Below are 16,189 nucleotides of genomic sequence, written 5' to 3'. Positions count from 1 at the left end.
TGACAGGCATTTGCTAGATATGATATGTACTCAAGGTTACACGCTGTCTACAAAAACAACTTACACAAAGAACTAGAAGGATATAAAAAGGAAAGTCTCCCTGCTGTGTGTTGGTTCAGGATCTGACAGCGGTAATCTGCTCTGAGCCTGCCCGCAATCAAGGTGACTCGTAACTAATTGGCTGATGAAGGCGTCTTGTCCAGCTCGCTGATTTGTGATACGACAAAAGGAAGGACTGGGGCCCCCGCTGTGCAGGGCCATGGAAATCCAGGTCCATCAGTAAGAGCAGGCTCTGGCCCTGGCTGGTGTGGCTCAGTGGATAGAGGACTGAAGGGTCCCAGGTTCTATTCCAGTCAAGGGCATATGCCTGGGTTTCGGGCTCGGTCCCCAGTAGGGGGCGTGCAGGAGGCAGCCGATCAGTGATTCTCTCTCATCATTGATGTTTCTATCTCTCTCTCCCTCTCCTTTCCTCTCTGAAATCAATAACAAATATAATTAAAAAAAAAAAAAAAAAGAACAGGCGGAATCCTGGACTCTGATTTCTCTTCTACCCCTATCCCTGGAGCTCTACTCCCTTAACGGTTAGCGCCTCGCCTAGGGAACTACATTTCCCAGAAAGCACTGCGCTCCGCGGCGCAGATGCTCGGCCAATGACAACGGTCGTTTCCTCGAAGGCCGACGTTCTGGGGGCGGGACTTCTGGCGTGCCTTCAGGGGCGTTGACTCGGGGCGGTTCTGAGGGGCCTGTCAGTTTCTTCAGTCTCCGGGTGGCTGGTTTGTGGGCGGGGTGACGGGGGGGCGGGGCGAGGCTGAGGCTGAGGCTGCCGCCCCGGGGGACCCCCGTTCCGCGCGGGGGACCGGGGCGACCAGGTTCTTCACTCCCGCCCCGTCCCGGTCCCGGTCGGCGCACAGAGTCCGATGGCGGCGGCCGCGCTGAGGCGCCGGGCGGAGGTGAGTGCGTCCCGGGCCTCCCCGCGCCCCCGGTGGGCGCCCCCCACAGGCTCAGGGGTCAGTGCCCGGGACCAGGAGTTCGGGTGGGGACTGGGCGCACGGGTGGCCATGGAAGGGGGAGGAATGGCCCATCTGGGCTGCATTTTCAGAACCGGCCGGGCCGCCCCGGCCGGTGTTGCTCAGTGGGTAGAGCGTCGGCCGGCGGGCTGAAGGGTCCCGGGTTCGGGGCGTGCAGGAGGCAGCCGATGCATGATTCTCTCTCATCATTGATGTTTCTCTCTCTCCCTCTCCCTTCCTCTCTGAAATCAATAAATGTATATTTTAAAAAACAAAACAAAACAAAAAAAGACAGGCTTGCCGGGCTGCTGTTGCTCAGGTGGCTGAGTGCCGCCCCAGGTGCCCCGAGGTCGCGGGTGGGTTTGGTTCCGGGTGGGGGCGCATGCGCCGTCGTGGGCCCAGTTCCCAGTAGGGGGCGTGGAGGAGGCGTGGTTCTTGCTATTCCATCTCTATCAAAAATAGAACAAATCAATTGAAAAATAAAAACAACTGGACGGGTTTTGGCGCCGCATCAGATGCGCTGTGACCGGCGGTGATTGTGGGGACAGGAAGGGCCTGACGCACAGGCACGAGTGTGACCCAGGCAGCAGCCCCCCTGGGCGGGCGCCGTCTTTGTTCCCATTTTACTGGTGACAACACTGAGGCACGGGGAGGGCCACGCGGCCGCTGAGAGGCCCCGAGTGGATGCGCCCCGGGGCCGACACTGTTGCCTGCAGAGGTGCTTGCAGACCAGGCAGAGGTCAGGGAGGGGGTCCTGCTCCTCGTCCGTCCGTCTGTCTGTCCGTCCGTCCGTCCTTCCACCGGAGATCTCTGGCAGATGCCGCCCAGGGCCAGGGCTTTGAGTCTTGACCAGGGAGCGTCTGGATTGGGCCCCACGTCTGGCAGCCGGTGGCACCGTGTGTTCTACCCGCAGCGTCAGGAGGTGCCGGCGGCGAGGCCGTGGTTGGCACTGGGCCTGGTGGAGGCGGCGGGAAGCAGCTATTGGACCTGGAACCGGGCCTGAAGCTGGGCCTCGGCCGATAGTGGTGGGAGCCAGGGGACAGTTGAGGGGAGGGCAGTGTGATGGGACCCAGACTTAACAAGCTTTTAAAAAATATATTTTAATATATTTTATTGATTTTTTTACAGAGAGGAAGGGAGAGGGATAGAGAGTTAGAAACATCATGAGAGAGAAACATCGATCAGTTGCCTTCTGCCCACCCCCCACAGGGGATGTGCCCACAACCCAGGTACATGCCCTTGACCGGAATCGAACCTGGGACCCTCCAGTCCGCAGGCTGTCGCTCTAGCCACTGAGCCACACTGGTCAGGGCTTGACAAGCTTTTTGGTGGCAGCGCGGAGAGCGGACTGTGGGGGGTGCAGGGAGGCCACGGAGGAGCCACTGCAATGGTCCCCGCGAGTGTCTGTGTGGCCGAACCCGCGGTGGAGTGGAGGTTGAAGACGGTGGAGTCTGTGTATGCATTTTAAGTAGATCGGAGCAAACTTCCTTTTTTCTTTTTTAATTTGTTGATTTGTGAGGGGGGGAGAGAAACATCAATTTGTTGTTCCGCTTATTTTTTTTTTAATATCTTTTTATTGATGTCAGAGAGGAAGGAAGAGGGAGAGAGAGACAGAAACATCAATGATGAGAGGGAATCATGGATCGGCTGCCTCCTGCACACCCCCTGCTGGGGATCGAGCCCGAAACCCAGGCATGTGCCCTTGGCCGGAATCGAACCCGGAACCTTCGGTCCGCAGGCCGACACTATCCACTTAGCCACACCGGCCAGGGCAGCTGTAAGAGAAATTTCTTCTTTTTTCTTTTTAAAATGATTGTAGAGAGAGGGGAAAAGAGAGACAGAGAGAGAAGGAAACACCCACTTGCTGTCCCACTCACTCACACACGCATTGGTTGGTTCTTGTCTGTGCCCTGACTGGGGATTGAACCCACAACTTGGCCTGTCGGGGCCACGCTCTAACCACTGAGCCGCCTGGCCAGGTGTACGAGTGGGTTTCCGTGGGAATAGTAGGAGCCAGGTTTTGTCCATATTGAACCGAGATGTCCCAGAGACTCCTGAGGGGATTTCAAGTCGGGGGTTCAGGTGAAGGGCTCCGATGGAGACACCCACGCCGCCCATGGTGGACGGACCGCGATGGAGCTGTGGGTCAGAGTCTGCAGCAGCAGCTTCAGTCCTGGTGGCCGTGCCATTAGGTCACGACGGGCCTGCGGGGCCAAGGCTGGGTCTCCTGCTGGACACCCCCCTGGGGGTGGGGGGGCTTCACAAAGACACGTGAGGCCGAGTAGGGGCCGTGGGGGGAGGGGTTGCGGGAGTGAGGAGGGGAGTGGACAAGAGATGGATGTGCCCTGGCCAGTGTGGCTCAGTGGATAGAGCGTCGGCCTGCAGACCGAAGGGTCCCAGGTTCAATTCCGGTCAAGGGCATGTCCTTGGTTGCAGGCTCCCCTCCCCCCCTCCTCCCTCTCCCCCCGTCGGGGCAGGTGCAGGAGGCAACCAATGGATGTGCTCCTCTCACATGGATGTTTCTCTGTCTTCCCCCTCTCTCCCACTCTCCCTAAAATCAATGGAAAATATCTGCAGGCGAGGATTAACAAAGAGAAGAGAGAGGATGTGGAGTTCGGGGGGCAGGGAAGGTGTGGCTCACAGGCTCTGAGATTGCGGGATTCTCTCAGATCCAGGGGGGCCTCGGGGAGAGTCGGGGGCGTGATGTGAGGCACGTGGGCCTGGGCGTCATTAGCAGCAGGAAGCTGAGCCTTTGAGGAGACACTCGGCAACGGAGACATGAGTGAGGGCTGAGGGTGTCTGAAACCCGAGTGTGGTCCCAGGTGGCCGAGGAGAGAGGGAGGGTCAGGGTCAGGCAGGGAGGGGGGCAGGGAGGCCTGGGCAGATGGGATTCCTTTTTTTTTTTTTAATATATTTTTGTTGACTTCAGAGAGGAAGGGAGAGGGTGAGAGAGAGAGAGACATCAGTGATGAGAGAATCATTGATCGGTTGCCTCCTGCACACCCCCCACTGGGGATCGAGCCCGCAACCCGGGCATGTGCCCTGACCAGGGATTGAACCCGGGACCCTTCAGTCCGCAGGCTGACGCTCTATCCACTGAGCCACACTGGCCAGGGCCAGGATGGGATTCTGATCACATGTGCCAAGTCCCCCGGATGCCATGTGCACACAGGCGTGTGGTGAAGCTGGGAGATGCATGTGGTGTGTGTTGGGTGGGGGGTGGCAGTGAGGGGTTGGGGACGTGAAGGGAGGTGCGGGAAGGAGTGATGCGCGCGTTGGGAGGGACTGTAAACCAGTGGCCTCAGGCCCTGGTACTGGGGGCCGATGGACCCCGATTTGATGGTGGCCCTGGCCGGTGGCTCAGTGTTCAGAGCTCCGGCCTGCATGCTGAAGGGTCCCCCGCACTTAATTCCCTCACATGGATGGTTTTTTTCCTCTCGCCCTGTCCCCTCCCCTCTCTCCCCACCTTGGCAGGGCCGTGTGACCCTCGAGGACGTGGCTGTCCGCTTCTCCCGGGAGGAGTGGCGGCTCCTGGATGAGGCTCAGCGGCGTCTGTGCCGCGACGTGATGCTGAAGAACGTGGTACTGATGGCCTCCCTGGGTGAGCTTCCCCCGCCTTCCCCGCCCGAGGGTGTTGTGCGAGCGCCCAGCCCGTGCCCGCCTTGTGTGCACTGCCACCCCGCTTCCCCGAGCTGCCCTAAGCCTTGTGGGCAGGGGTTTGGGGGCGAGGACTCCCGCAGTCAGCCTGGTGGCTCGCACCCTTGGCCTCTCCCTGGCTTGGTGACACGCTGACGGTCCATGCGGTTCTGTTCCCAGGCTCTGGCCTCTTCCTGTGTCTGACATGGGATCTGCCTGTGGCTGGAATTCAGGCACCAACACAGTCACAGCCTGAGGGGTCATCGGCCACGGGGTGGGCTGCTCTCACCCCCCCATCTTGTCTCTCCCGTAGGCCTTGCATCTGATGGCACCCATGAGCTCCCCCAGTTGGCGCAGTGGGGGGAGCCCTTTCTGCGTGCCGGTGGCCTCAGGACTGCGGCCAGACCAGCAGGTACGGAGGAAGAGGCGTGGCTCAGGGGGGCTCACAGTGCCACAGTCCTTCCCGGGGCCTGGCGGTTTGGTGCCAAGACAAGGGGCCAGGCCTGCTTTCCATCTTTGCTTTCCCAGTTGCCCACTGGGGAGGGAGCCCGCAACCCGGGTGTGTGCCCTGACCAGGGGTCCAACGAACCATGACCTCCTGGTTCATGGGTTGGTGCTCAACCACTGAGCCACACCAGCCGGGCAGTTGGTTCCATTTCTCTGGGTCTGAACACCCTTCTGGGCTGTGTTCCTGGGTGACCAGCAGCTTCCGGCTCTCAGGAGCCGATCCTTGTGTCCTGGCTGCTCTTGAGGCCCCATTGGTCTGGGAGCTGGTTAGGCCCTTCCCACACGGTCTCCCGCCCTCATCCTCCCGCAGCCCCGGGATTCAGCTCGGCTGGGTGTGTCGGGTGCAGGTTTGTGAGGTGCTGCCCCTCCCCCCCAGGCCTGCATCTCTGTGTCATCAAGTCTCTGCTTTCAGGCTGTGGGCACGGAGCAGAGGCTGAGGAGAGTGTTCCTGCAGGAAGAGTGCCCAGAGTGGACCGTCGCCAACACCAGAAGCTGTGCTGTGGAGAGAAGCCCTTAGGGAGAGAAGAGAGGGCGCGAGGCCAGAAGGACTTTCCAGCCAGCACTGGTCTCAGACAGCAGGGGACGCACAGTACAGGGGCGCCACGCGGGGCCGCCCAGCATCACCCCCAAAGAAGGCAATACAAGTGCAGCGAGTGTGGGAAATCCTGTGGTCAGAAATACTTACTGCTGGAGCACCGGAGGCTGCACACCGGGGAAAAGCCGTACCAGTGCAGCGAGTGTGGGCGGTCATTTAGCCATAAGTCCAATCTTTTCGTGCACCAAATAGTTCACACGGGTGAAAGGCCTTACGGCTGTAGTGAATGCAGAAAATCCTTCAGCCGCAAGGCCGACCTCGTTCAACACCGGAGAGTTCACACTGGAGAGAAGCCCTTCACGTGCAGTGAGTGTGGGAAAGCCTTCCGGCATCACTCCACGCTCATCCAGCACCACAGGGTCCACACTGGGGTGAGGCCTTTTGAGTGCAGCGAATGTGGGAAATCCTTTAGCTTCAGCTCGGCCCTCATGAAACACCAGAGGGTTCACACTGGAGAAAGGCCTTATGAGTGCACTGAATGTGGGAAATTCTATAGCCACAAGGCCAGCCTCATTACTCACTGGCAAGTTCACACTGGAGAAAGGCCTTATGAGTGCGGGGACTGTGGGAAGTTTTTTAGCCAAAGCTGTAGCCTCATGCAGCACCGCAAAGTTCACACTGGAGAAAAGCCTTTTCAGTGCAAGGACTGTGGCCGACTCTTCAGTGAGAATTCGAGCCTGGTCAAGCACCAGAGGGTGCACACCAGAGCCAGGCCTTACGAGTGCAGGGACTGTGGGAAAAGCTTTCACTACAGCTCCAGCCTGGTTAAACATCCGGAGAGACGCCATAGGAGTGCGGTGATTGTGGGAAATCCTTTCCCCAGCGTTTCAGCCTCATTCAGCACCAGAAAGTCCACAGAGGAGACGGGTCTTGAATGTAGCTCATGTGGACAAGCCTTTAACCAAAAGTCTGTCTGGTCCGAAGGGAAGCTCCACACCCAGAAAGGCCTGTGAACACAGTGACCATGCAGAGAGGTTCAGCCAAAGCTTCGCTAACCTCGTTCAACACCGGACGTTCAGACGGAGAAAGGTCTTAGGAGTCAGGGCACGTGCTGTCCCTGGTCACCCCAACCCAGTGTTCCCACCGGGGGCACACGCCCCACATGGGGGGCAGTTTGATTTTTAAGGAGGGCAACGAGAATTGAATTATTTTTTTTTGTTTTTTTAAATATATTTTATTGATTTTTTACAGAGAGGAAGGGAGAGGGATAGAGAGTTAGAAACAGCGATGAGAGAGAAACACCGATCAGCTGCCTCCTGCAAACTCCCCACTGGGGATGTGCCCACAACCAAGGTACATGCCCTTGACCAGAATCGAACCCTGGGCCTTTCAGTCCACAGGCTGACACTCTATCCACTGAGCCAAACCGGTTTCGGCAAGAGAATTGAATTATTAACAGTGCATTTTTTTGCATTTCTTATGGTTCTCGGGGCCTCATCTACAGTATATACATAGGTATTGTGACATATTTATGTATTTCAGTTCTCTCTTACATGTTTTCAAACTTTATTTGCTATTTTTTCCTATGACTTCATCTTATTTTTTTTTAACAATTTCTTCGCGATTTCTTCCTCAGGACTTCTGCTGTGCTTCCGTTCTTTTATTTTTCTCTTTCGTGGATGACATGTTCTCTGGAAGCTTGCTTAGACCAAGTTCTTGGCCCTTCAGGCTGCCTCCATGTGAACAGGAGTTCATTTTTTGAATAGTAAGAGTTATATTACTATGGTGCAGGGGAGGGGCATCAGGATTTAGGATGATGAGAGAGAATCATTGCTCGGCTGCCTCCTGCTGGGGATCGAGCCCACAACCCGGGCATGTGCCCTTGACCAGAATCAAAGCTGGGACCCTTCAGTCCACAGGCTGACGCTCCACTGAGTAAAACCAGCCAGGGCTCGTCATTAATGTTTCTAGCTCTCCTCCCTTCCTCTCTGAAATTAATAAAATAAAAAATTTTTAAAAAGAAGCGACTTCCCTAACCAGTTTGGCTCAGTGGATAGAGCGTCGGCCTGCGGACTGAAGGGTCCCAGGTTCGATTCTGGTCAAGGGCATGTACCTTGGTTGCGGGCACATCCCCAGTAGGGAGTGTGCAGGAGGCAGCTGATCGATGTTTCTCTCTCATCAACGTGTCTCTCTATCCGACTCTCTTCCTCTCTGTAAAAAATCAGTAAAATATATTTTTAAAAAATCAAAATATATATTTTTAGAAAGCAATTGATGTATGCAATTAAGTGGAACAACAAATTGATGCTTCTCTCTTTCTCCCTTCCCCTCTCTCTCTAAAAATCAATCAGTAAAAGAGATGGTAGAGAGTTGGGGCCCCTTGGGGCCAGGGCTGCCTTAGCTGGAACTAAAGCCTGGACAGGTCCCCCTGAGAGGTCCCCTGAGGCACAGGGAGGGTGCAGAGGCCGCCCCGCAGAGACCTGGGGAGGGGGCAAGGGAAAGGCTGCAGAAGGGGCAGGAGTCTGGCAAGTTCCAGACCGGCTGGTGGGTGCCCTGAGCGAGGGAAGGGGAGCCCTGCTGGCCGCTGTGGGCGGCTCATGTGGATTGTAAGAGTGATGAGAGCCCCTGACGGGGAGACCGAGGCATTCCTGGAGCCGTTTTCCCAGGATCTTTGGCAAGCCCAGGCCGCTCTAGTCGTGGCACAGAGCAGCAACGGCTCTGAGCTGGAAACAGCCTCAAGAAGCAACTAACTGGCCTGGCCAGTGTGGCTCAGTGGTTGAGTGTCAGCCTGAACCAGGAGGTCACGGTTCGATTCCAGGTCAAGGCACAGGCCTGGGTTGTGGGCTCCATCCCCAGTGGGGGGCGTGTAGGAGGAAGCGGATCCATGGTTCTCTCTCCCTCTCCCTCCTAAAATCAATAAAAATAATATAAATAATGCAAATATCCAATAGCATTTCTTAAAAAAAAAAAAGCAACTAAATGAATGGAAGACGTCAGAGGGCCCCAAACATTCCAAAGACAAGAAAGTAGAGGGAGCCTGCAGAGATTACAGCCACTTTATTTACTTAAATATATGTTTACTGATTTCCCAGAAGGACGGGGGAGAGAGAAACATCAGTGATGAGAGGGAACCACCCATCGGCTGCCTCCTGCACGCCCCCCACCGGGGCTGGAGCCCACAACCCGGGCAGGTGCCCTGACCACATGCCAGGTAAGGGAACCTTGACTTCCCGGTTCATAGGTCGATGCTCAACCCCTGAGCCAGCCCCGGGGGCTGGGCGCCCCTTTCGGATGAAACGGAGTCTCCTGAACAGGAAAGCGGATTCGCTCACAGTCGGTGGGAAGCCCATTGGACGGCGCTGTGAACCCAAAGGTAAACCCCAGGGCCTCCTCCCGCCTCCGCGCGCGCCCAGCCTCTCTGTCTCCGTGGGAACTGGACACGGGGGCGCACCCGTCACCCACGTGTCCTTTCCCGTTTCCTCACTGCAGACGAGACGTGGTCACGATCCCTCTCTTATAACCGAGAACACGGGCTCCGGGCTGCAAGGGCCTTGCTCAAGGTCACAGCCAAGGTCAGGGCGCAGGGAGGTTCCCGAGGGTCAGGTCGCGCGCTCCCTGGGCGCACGCTCCCTCCCACGCGGCATCCCCTTGGGGGGCAGAAACGGGGCTGACCCCACATCATCCCGGCCTGGACAGCAATCGGGAGCCCAGAGTGATCCCCCCCATGCTCCCCCTCAGCACGGGAGGGGCCTGGGGCCCCATCCACTCACCTGCGCCTGCGCCATGGGGACTGCGCGTGGGCACCGGGGCCTCGCGGGCTCTGCCAACCGCCCCCCAGGCCCCACGCGGGCGCAGCCAACCGTCGCCGGGGCCCCACGAAGGCGCAGGCGGGCGCCTCGCTGTCCTCACCGCAGCCAAAAGGGCCAGTAAGGCCCCTTCCCTTGTCCTCCTGGGCCCCCGCGCCCCTCCTCTGGGTAAGGAGTTCTCTCCCGCGTCCGCCCAGCCCCAGCCGGGGACCCTCTAACCCCGCCAGGAGCTGAGGGCTGGAGGCGGGAGGGAGCGGGGCGGGGCTCACAGGGGCTGCGGGGCGGCTCTGGGCTTCCCCAATGGGCGGCCGGGGTCCCCCGTGTGTTCTCTGCCCCTTGTCCCCTCAGATGCTGCTGATGCCGCAAGCACGGTTTTAATGATGACACCTGTGCTGCTGAGCATCACCCCAAAGGGTCTGTGCGCACCCCACCCAGAGGGCCAGCGGCCCGCGTGGTCAGGCTGCCCCCGCACAGGTTCCCTTTTGGGCCCTCCCTCCCCGGGGCTTAGTGACATTCCAGGGCACCAATGAGATGCCCTCATGCCCGTGCTTGTCTGCTCCCCCAGCTCCCAATCCTGGCATTTCTAGGAGCGATCTCTCTCTCTCTCTTTCTCTCTCTCTCTCTCTCTCTCTCTCTGTCTCCCCACCCCACCCCCGCGCTTGGCTGAACCCCATCCTATCTGTCCTCCTGCAGTGGGTGTGGTGTCCTGATCAGAGGCCCCCAAAAGCCCCCTTGCCCCTTCCTCCAGGTGAGGTCGCACCAGGAGGAGGCAGTCGATGAACCTGGGAAAGGGCTCTCGCCACACACCGGTCTGCGGACACCTTGACGGTGGACGTCCAGCTCCCAGAACAAGGAGGTAAATTTCCGTTGTTCCTATGCTACCCAGCCTAGGACTTGTTCTTTTCCTTTTCTTTTAGGGTACTTTCTTTAAAAAAAAAAAAAATTGATTTTTTACAGAGAGGAGAGGAGAGGGATAGAGAGTCAGAAACATGATGACAGAGAAATATCCATCAGCTGTCTCCTGCACGCCCCCTACTGGGGATGTGCCCGAAACCAAGGTACATGCCCTTGACCAGAATCGAACCCGGGACCCTTCAGTCCTCAGGCCCACGCTCTATCCACTGAGCCAAACCGGTTCTCAACCTGTGGGTCGCGACCCCTTTGGGGGTTGAACAACCCTTTCACAGGGGTCGCCTAAGACCATCAGAAAACACACATATAATTACATATTGTTTTTGTGATTAATCACTATGCTTTAAATGTGTTCAATTTTGTAACAATGAAATTGGGGGTCACCACAACATGAGGAACTGTATTAAAGGGTCGCGGTATTAGGAAGGTTGAGAACCACTGGGTTAGGGCAATGCACACTAAGTTTTCGTTAAAGAAAGTAAACTCTGGCCCTGACCGGTGTGGCTCAGTGGATAGAGCATCGGCCTGCGGACCGAAGGGTCCCAGGTTCGATTCTGGTCAAGGGCATGTCCCTTGGTTGCGGGCACATCCCCTGTAGGTGGCAGCTGATCGATGTTTCTTTCTCATCGATGTTTCTAACTCTCTATCCCTCTCCCTTCCTCTCTGTAAAAAAAATCAATATATATTTTTTTAAAAAAGAAAGAAAGTAACTCCAGGACTCCTGTAGGCCCAGGAAGGACAAGGCGAGGTTATAAAAGGGCACAAGGTAAATTGTGAATATGTTACCTGTGACTATGATTGTGTTTTGGGCTTGCATATCTGAAATTTTTCAAATGGTACACCTTAAATATCTATAGGCTATTGCATGTCAGTTATGCCTTCGTACAGTCGCTAAAAAGTAGTTCAACAGCCCTAACCGGTTTGGCTCAGTGGATGGAGCGTCGGCCTGGGGACTGAAGAGTCCCGGGTTCGATTCCGGTCAAGGGCATGTGCCTTGGTTGCGGGCACATCCCCAGTAGGAGGTGTGCAGGAGGCAGCTGGTCGATGATTCTCTCTCATGGATGTTTCTAACTATCTCTCTCCTTTCCTCTCTGTAAAAAAACAATAAAATATATATTTTTTAAAAAAAGTAGTTCAACATAAAAAGCTCTGGCTCTCCCACAGGCTTTGGAAAGCAGAAGTGTGAACAACCCAATGCGGACCCCACTCCTTTTCCTTATTCCCGGAGACAACAGCCCTGACTCCGTTTCGGAAACATTGGTGAGCAACGGATCTGTGACAACAGCAACACAGGCTGGTTGCAGAGCCACAGCCCAGACAGTGGATGCCATTCTCTGTCCTGCCTGTAAGCAACGGACTTGAAGCCCAGAATGACAGCGGGAATGCACAAAACCTTTATTTTTTTTTAAATTTTATTTATTGTTAATCCTCACCCAAGGATATTTTTCCACTGATCTTTTTAGAGAGAGTGGGAGAGAGAGGGACAGAGAGAGAAACATTGATGTGGGAGAGACACATCGATTGGTTGCCTCCTGCACATACCCCCTCCTGCACGTGCCCTGACAGGCCCAGGGAGGAGCTTTTAATCAACTACATGCCCTTGACCGGAATCGAACCCGGGACCCCTTGGTCCACAGGCCAACGCTCTAGCCACTGAGCCACACCGGCCAGGGCTCCAACCCCTTTCGATGATTTGCTCTGACAGCGACGGCAGCTGCGGGATACGCCCTCTGGGGCTGCTGGGGCTCCTCACGGCCTCGGGAGATTTCTGGGTGCAGGTTCCAAAGAGGCACCTCCATCCGGTTTGCAGCGGCTCCTCTCTGCCTGTCAGTTGCACCCAGGGTTTCAGTCCCCATGACGGTTGCCATCGGCTCCCCTGGCCTGAGGAGTGGCACCCACCCGCTTGCAGAGTTCTGATCATCAGGACACGTGGCTCTTCTTTTTTTTCCTATTTATTAATTTTTCTTCCACGTGGCTCCTTTTAGAACCTGGTGAAAAGTTTCCCCTCGACAGCGCTGAACATTATGTGGGACCCCCCCGGGAACCCCCCAAAGACAACGGAGCTGCCAGAGCGAGGGAGCCCTCAGGGTGACTGACCTCTGGTCTCCAAAGACATGCAGGCCACACATCAGGGACACGGAGCACTGCCCTGGTCCCAGGTCTCGGGCAGCAGTGCCGGTTCGGCAGCATCGGGAACAAAGATACCGTCATGACCAGCTGTGGTGCCGCCCGGGCCCTGGGAGTGCCAGGGGGACACTTTGGAAAGTATATGATTGTCTAACCGACAGGTGATGCACCTGAAAGGAACACAAAGCAGCATTCGATGGACTTGCTCTTCCACCCCCTGGCCGCCCGCTGTGGATGGTGTTTCAGCCCCCAGTGTCGGGGGCGGGGGCAACAGGAACTGGAACCTGCTGTGGGCACCCTCAGGCCCCGGTGCCCCACCTGCCGCCTGGAGATGGAGCCTCAGAGGGGGCAGGCGTCTGGGGCGGCTGAGCTTCCTGTGCAGCGGAGCGTGTGGCCGACCGAGTGCCCTTTGTGACATGTAGCTCGTCCTTTGGGGTAAGGGAAGTCGCTGTAAGAGTTCTGGGTTGGCTGCGGCCACATCATCAAAATCAGTCTCGTTGCCCCTTCGTGGCACCTCCTCCTGTGCCTTCCACTGAAGCACAGGCTCCCTCCACCCCCGCCTCACACGGGCTCCTTGGACAGTCTGTCATTGCTGGGCCGGCGCAGGCGCAGGGCGCTGGGAAAAACTCACCCCACGGCAAGAACCCCCACGTCTGCTGATGCCGGGAATTCTGGAAAAGACTTTTTTTTTTAAATTAAGACGAAAGAGCCGTCCTGCCCTTCATACAAACCAAGCCCCATTCTGTTTTCCGCCCGCCCCACGCGGTGCACAGCACCCCACGATTAGAGGTGGACTCGACCATGAAACCTCTGCTGTTGGACAGAACAGTCCGGTCACCAGCTGGTGACTTGGAGTCTGCGAGACTGACAGTTTCCGAGATGGAGGCCGCCTTTCCCGCTTGCTTCCTGCAGATCCTGTGCATGGCCCCACGCGGGTCAGCTCCACGCCCCGTCGGAAAGGGAGCCCAGCGCAGGAGGGCGCAGGCTGCTCGCAACCTCCTCCAGGGAACGGCGCCAGCACGTGCACCCGCACGTCTGGCCTCAGGGACATGGCCCTTCGGACGAAACACTGTGCCAGGCGGTGGGGGCAAGACAGCTCCTGCCGGGGAGCCGGGCGGGGACGGAGCCGGGCGGGGCCCCGGGGCCTGAGGATGGGGTCTGCAGCTCCCGTGAGCCCACACCTGCCTGGAACTCGGCGGGGGGGAAGCTCAACCTTCTGGACGCTTGGAAGGAGAGGCTCAGCTTCAGGCACGTGGCCGCCAGGCATCGTGACCATGAGCGAGGAGATGCGCATTTCCTCCGGGTCTACGGCTTTTCTCAAGTGTGGGCCTTCTGGTGTGAATATCAGAGGTTGGCGTGGGGATGGAGGCGGGGGTGCTGGCCGAAGGATTCCTCCCGTTGGCTGCATCTGCGGGGCCTCTCTCCAGTGTGTACTGTCTGGAGTTGAATAAGGACAGGCTGGCCTGATGGGTTTCCCACATCAGCCCCGCTCATGGGCCCGGGGCCGGTGTGAGCACCGCCCAGCTGAGTGAGGCTGGGCTCCCACCAAAGGGCTTGCCCACCACCGCGCCGGCCTCTCTCCAGTGTGAACTCTGGCGTTTAGCGACGCTGCTGCTCGCGGCCTCTCTCCAGTGTGAACTCTGACGTTTAGCGACGCTGCTGCTCGCGGCCTCTCTCCAGTGTGAACTCTGACGTTTAGAGAAGCTGCTGCTCGCGGCCTCTCTCCAGTGTGAACTCTGACGTTTAGCGAAGCTGCTGCTCGCGGCCTCTCTCCAGTGTGAACTCTGACGTTTAGCGAAGCTGCTGCTTGCGGCCTCTCTCCAGTGTGAACTCTGACGTTTAGTGAAGCTGCTGCTGGCGGCCTCTTTCCAGTGTGAACTCTGACGTTTAGTGAGGCTGCTGTTCTGCTGGGGGCTCCCTGCGCTGCCCGCACTGGAGGCCCCGTCTCCCGCCCGTGACTCCTCTGTGCTCGGCGAGGCTGTAGCTTCAGAAGCTTCCCGCGCTCGCACACACGCCGGGCCTTTCTCCGGGGACTTGTGCTGCGCCCTCGCATCTGCATTTGCACCCAAAGCTTTTCGCACACATTCAGGGCACTCGTGCGGTCTCTCTCCAGTGTGACCTCTGGAGCTGAACAAGTGAGTACTTACGGCAGGAGTCTTTCCCTCCTGGCTAGCCTTTGGGTGCTATTGTTACGGAATTTTCCCGGCGACCGAACGATAACGATATGCAGGAGCGCCAGGAAAAAGCCATTTATTTTCAGGTGTCGCACGTGTCCCGGTCAGTGACTCAGGGCAGACGGCTTCTCTCCAAACCCTGAGCCAACCAATTCGGAGGAAGCTTTCCCTTTATACCCTTTGCTTTCTCTGTCCCCCAGATATGGGATGGGACCTCCGGACCTTTCCCGGGCTTTGCAGAAAGCCCCGTGTGTTGGGGTGGGGGCCGGGAGACCATACCTAGAGGCCTGGCCTGGCGCCAGTGCTGATAACCCCGTCTGGGGGTTGTGTATTGTTCATGGTTTATGCCGAGGGGGGGCGTTGGTGAGGAGAGCAGGGAGAGAGAGGGTTTTATTGATTTTTGCTGGCTGCGGGCGCTCTGCTGACGGAAGGGTCTGGTCCGTCCTTGGTGCCTCCCATGCCAGGTGTCTTCTGGTTATTTGAGCTATGCTGTGCTCAAGGCTGCAAGCTTTCTGCAAGACTCTACTAAGCCAGTGGTCGGCAAACCGCGGCTTGAGAGCCACATGCGGTTCTTTGGCCCCTTGAGTGTGGCTCTTCCACAAAATACCATGTGCGGGCGCGCACGTACAGTGCGATTGAAACTTCGTGGCCCATGCGCAGAAGTCTGTTTTCGGAAAGGAGATAGACGAAACAAGTCTACAAGACGAGTGTGGATGGGAGAGTTGGAAGGGGTGGACCTCAGCGAACGTACCTCAATCAGATTGAGGGCGTTTTTAGCAAAGGCCAGCTTAGATAAAGGCCCTAATTAAGTTAATAACAATGTACCTACCTATATAGTGTAAGTTTAAAAAATTTGGCTCTCAAAAGAAATTTCAGTCGTTGTACTGTTGATATTTGGCTCTGTTGACTAATGAGTTTGCCGACCCCTGTGCTGAGCACAATGAGTCTTTCTCTGCCCCCTTTTATTCTCTTTAACCCTTTCAATACGTAGAGAGAAAATCTCATTGTATAGGATCTGGATCTTGGAGTACTTAGGTACACAGGGCTTGCAGGACCAGATAATTAAGGAAGGAGCCGTGACTAGACCAGGAGTGGGCAACCCCTGGCACGCGTGCCAAATGCCAGTAACTTTTGCTGGCACATGAAACCTTCTCTTATAATCTTCCATTTACAATTTTTTTCTTAATATCGACTTTTTTATTTTTCAGATAAATTCAGTGTAGGTGCATCTTAGATAGATAAATAATTTTACATAACAAGTTATCTTAAAGACCATAGACATGGATTGACGAGAGAGGGGAAGGCAATTTCTATTCCTCTGCCTTAACTCTCCCTGCCTTCCTAGATCTGACCAGTGTTTTGGTTTCATCCACATCACGTGTGAATCTTTGTTCTCAGTGATGAATTTTGTTAAGTCTCGTAGTGGGAGTAGCCTGACGGATGAAAGTAGTAGCTCGTGCATATCTCTGAAGGTCACGAAATGTA

General features: G+C 56.5%; 1 protein-coding gene and 2 long non-coding RNA genes across 4 annotated transcripts; all 3 read left to right on the top strand.

The window, feature by feature from the left end:
• The first annotated feature begins 793 nt into the window (after positions 1 to 793).
• On the top strand, positions 794 to 6,882 carry LOC118655139 (zinc finger protein 773-like). The gene is made up of 4 exons (XM_036306610.1): positions 794 to 950; positions 4,482 to 4,608; positions 4,957 to 5,055; positions 5,563 to 6,882. The coding sequence occupies exons 1-4, from the start codon at positions 918 to 920 to the stop codon at positions 6,696 to 6,698; spliced, it is 1,395 nt and encodes a 464-aa protein (XP_036162503.1). The 5' UTR covers positions 794 to 917; the 3' UTR covers positions 6,699 to 6,882.
• Positions 6,883 to 7,068: 186 nt separating this feature from the next.
• Positions 7,069 to 9,281, top strand: LOC118655142. Of its 2 annotated transcripts, XR_004967205.1 has the most exons (4): positions 7,069 to 7,200; positions 7,322 to 7,450; positions 8,927 to 9,058; positions 9,175 to 9,281. It is a non-coding gene; the product is annotated as an uncharacterized LOC118655142 (long non-coding RNA). The 2 variants fall into 2 exon arrangements; XR_004967204.1 differs by having other exon boundaries at positions 7,085 to 7,450.
• A 956-nt stretch (positions 9,282 to 10,237) lies between these two features.
• LOC118655141 lies at positions 10,238 to 15,255 on the top strand. The gene is made up of 3 exons (XR_004967203.1): positions 10,238 to 10,347; positions 11,568 to 11,663; positions 12,389 to 15,255. It is a non-coding gene; the product is annotated as an uncharacterized LOC118655141 (long non-coding RNA).
• Positions 15,256 to 16,189: the final 934 nt, after the last annotated feature.

The sequence above is a fragment of the Myotis myotis genome, unplaced genomic scaffold (genome assembly GCF_014108235.1).
Source record: "Myotis myotis isolate mMyoMyo1 unplaced genomic scaffold, mMyoMyo1.p scaffold_m19_p_42, whole genome shotgun sequence".
Lineage (NCBI taxonomy): Eukaryota > Metazoa > Chordata > Mammalia > Chiroptera > Vespertilionidae > Myotis > Myotis myotis.
Note: the sequence above shows the minus strand (reverse complement) of the source record. Positions and strands in the feature narration are given on the sequence as shown.

Bases quoted from the DNA above. Each gene is read 5' to 3' on its own strand.
- LOC118655139 (XM_036306610.1), top strand. From the start codon at position 918: ATGGCGGCGGCCGCGCTGAGGCGCCGGGCGGAG. The intron at 4,609-4,956 runs GTGAGCTTCCCC...TCTCTCCCGTAG, and splicing joins GGTACTGATGGCCTCCCTGG to GCCTTGCATCTGATGGCACC. The intron at 5,056-5,562 runs GTACGGAGGAAG...CTCTGCTTTCAG, and splicing joins GACTGCGGCCAGACCAGCAG to GCTGTGGGCACGGAGCAGAG.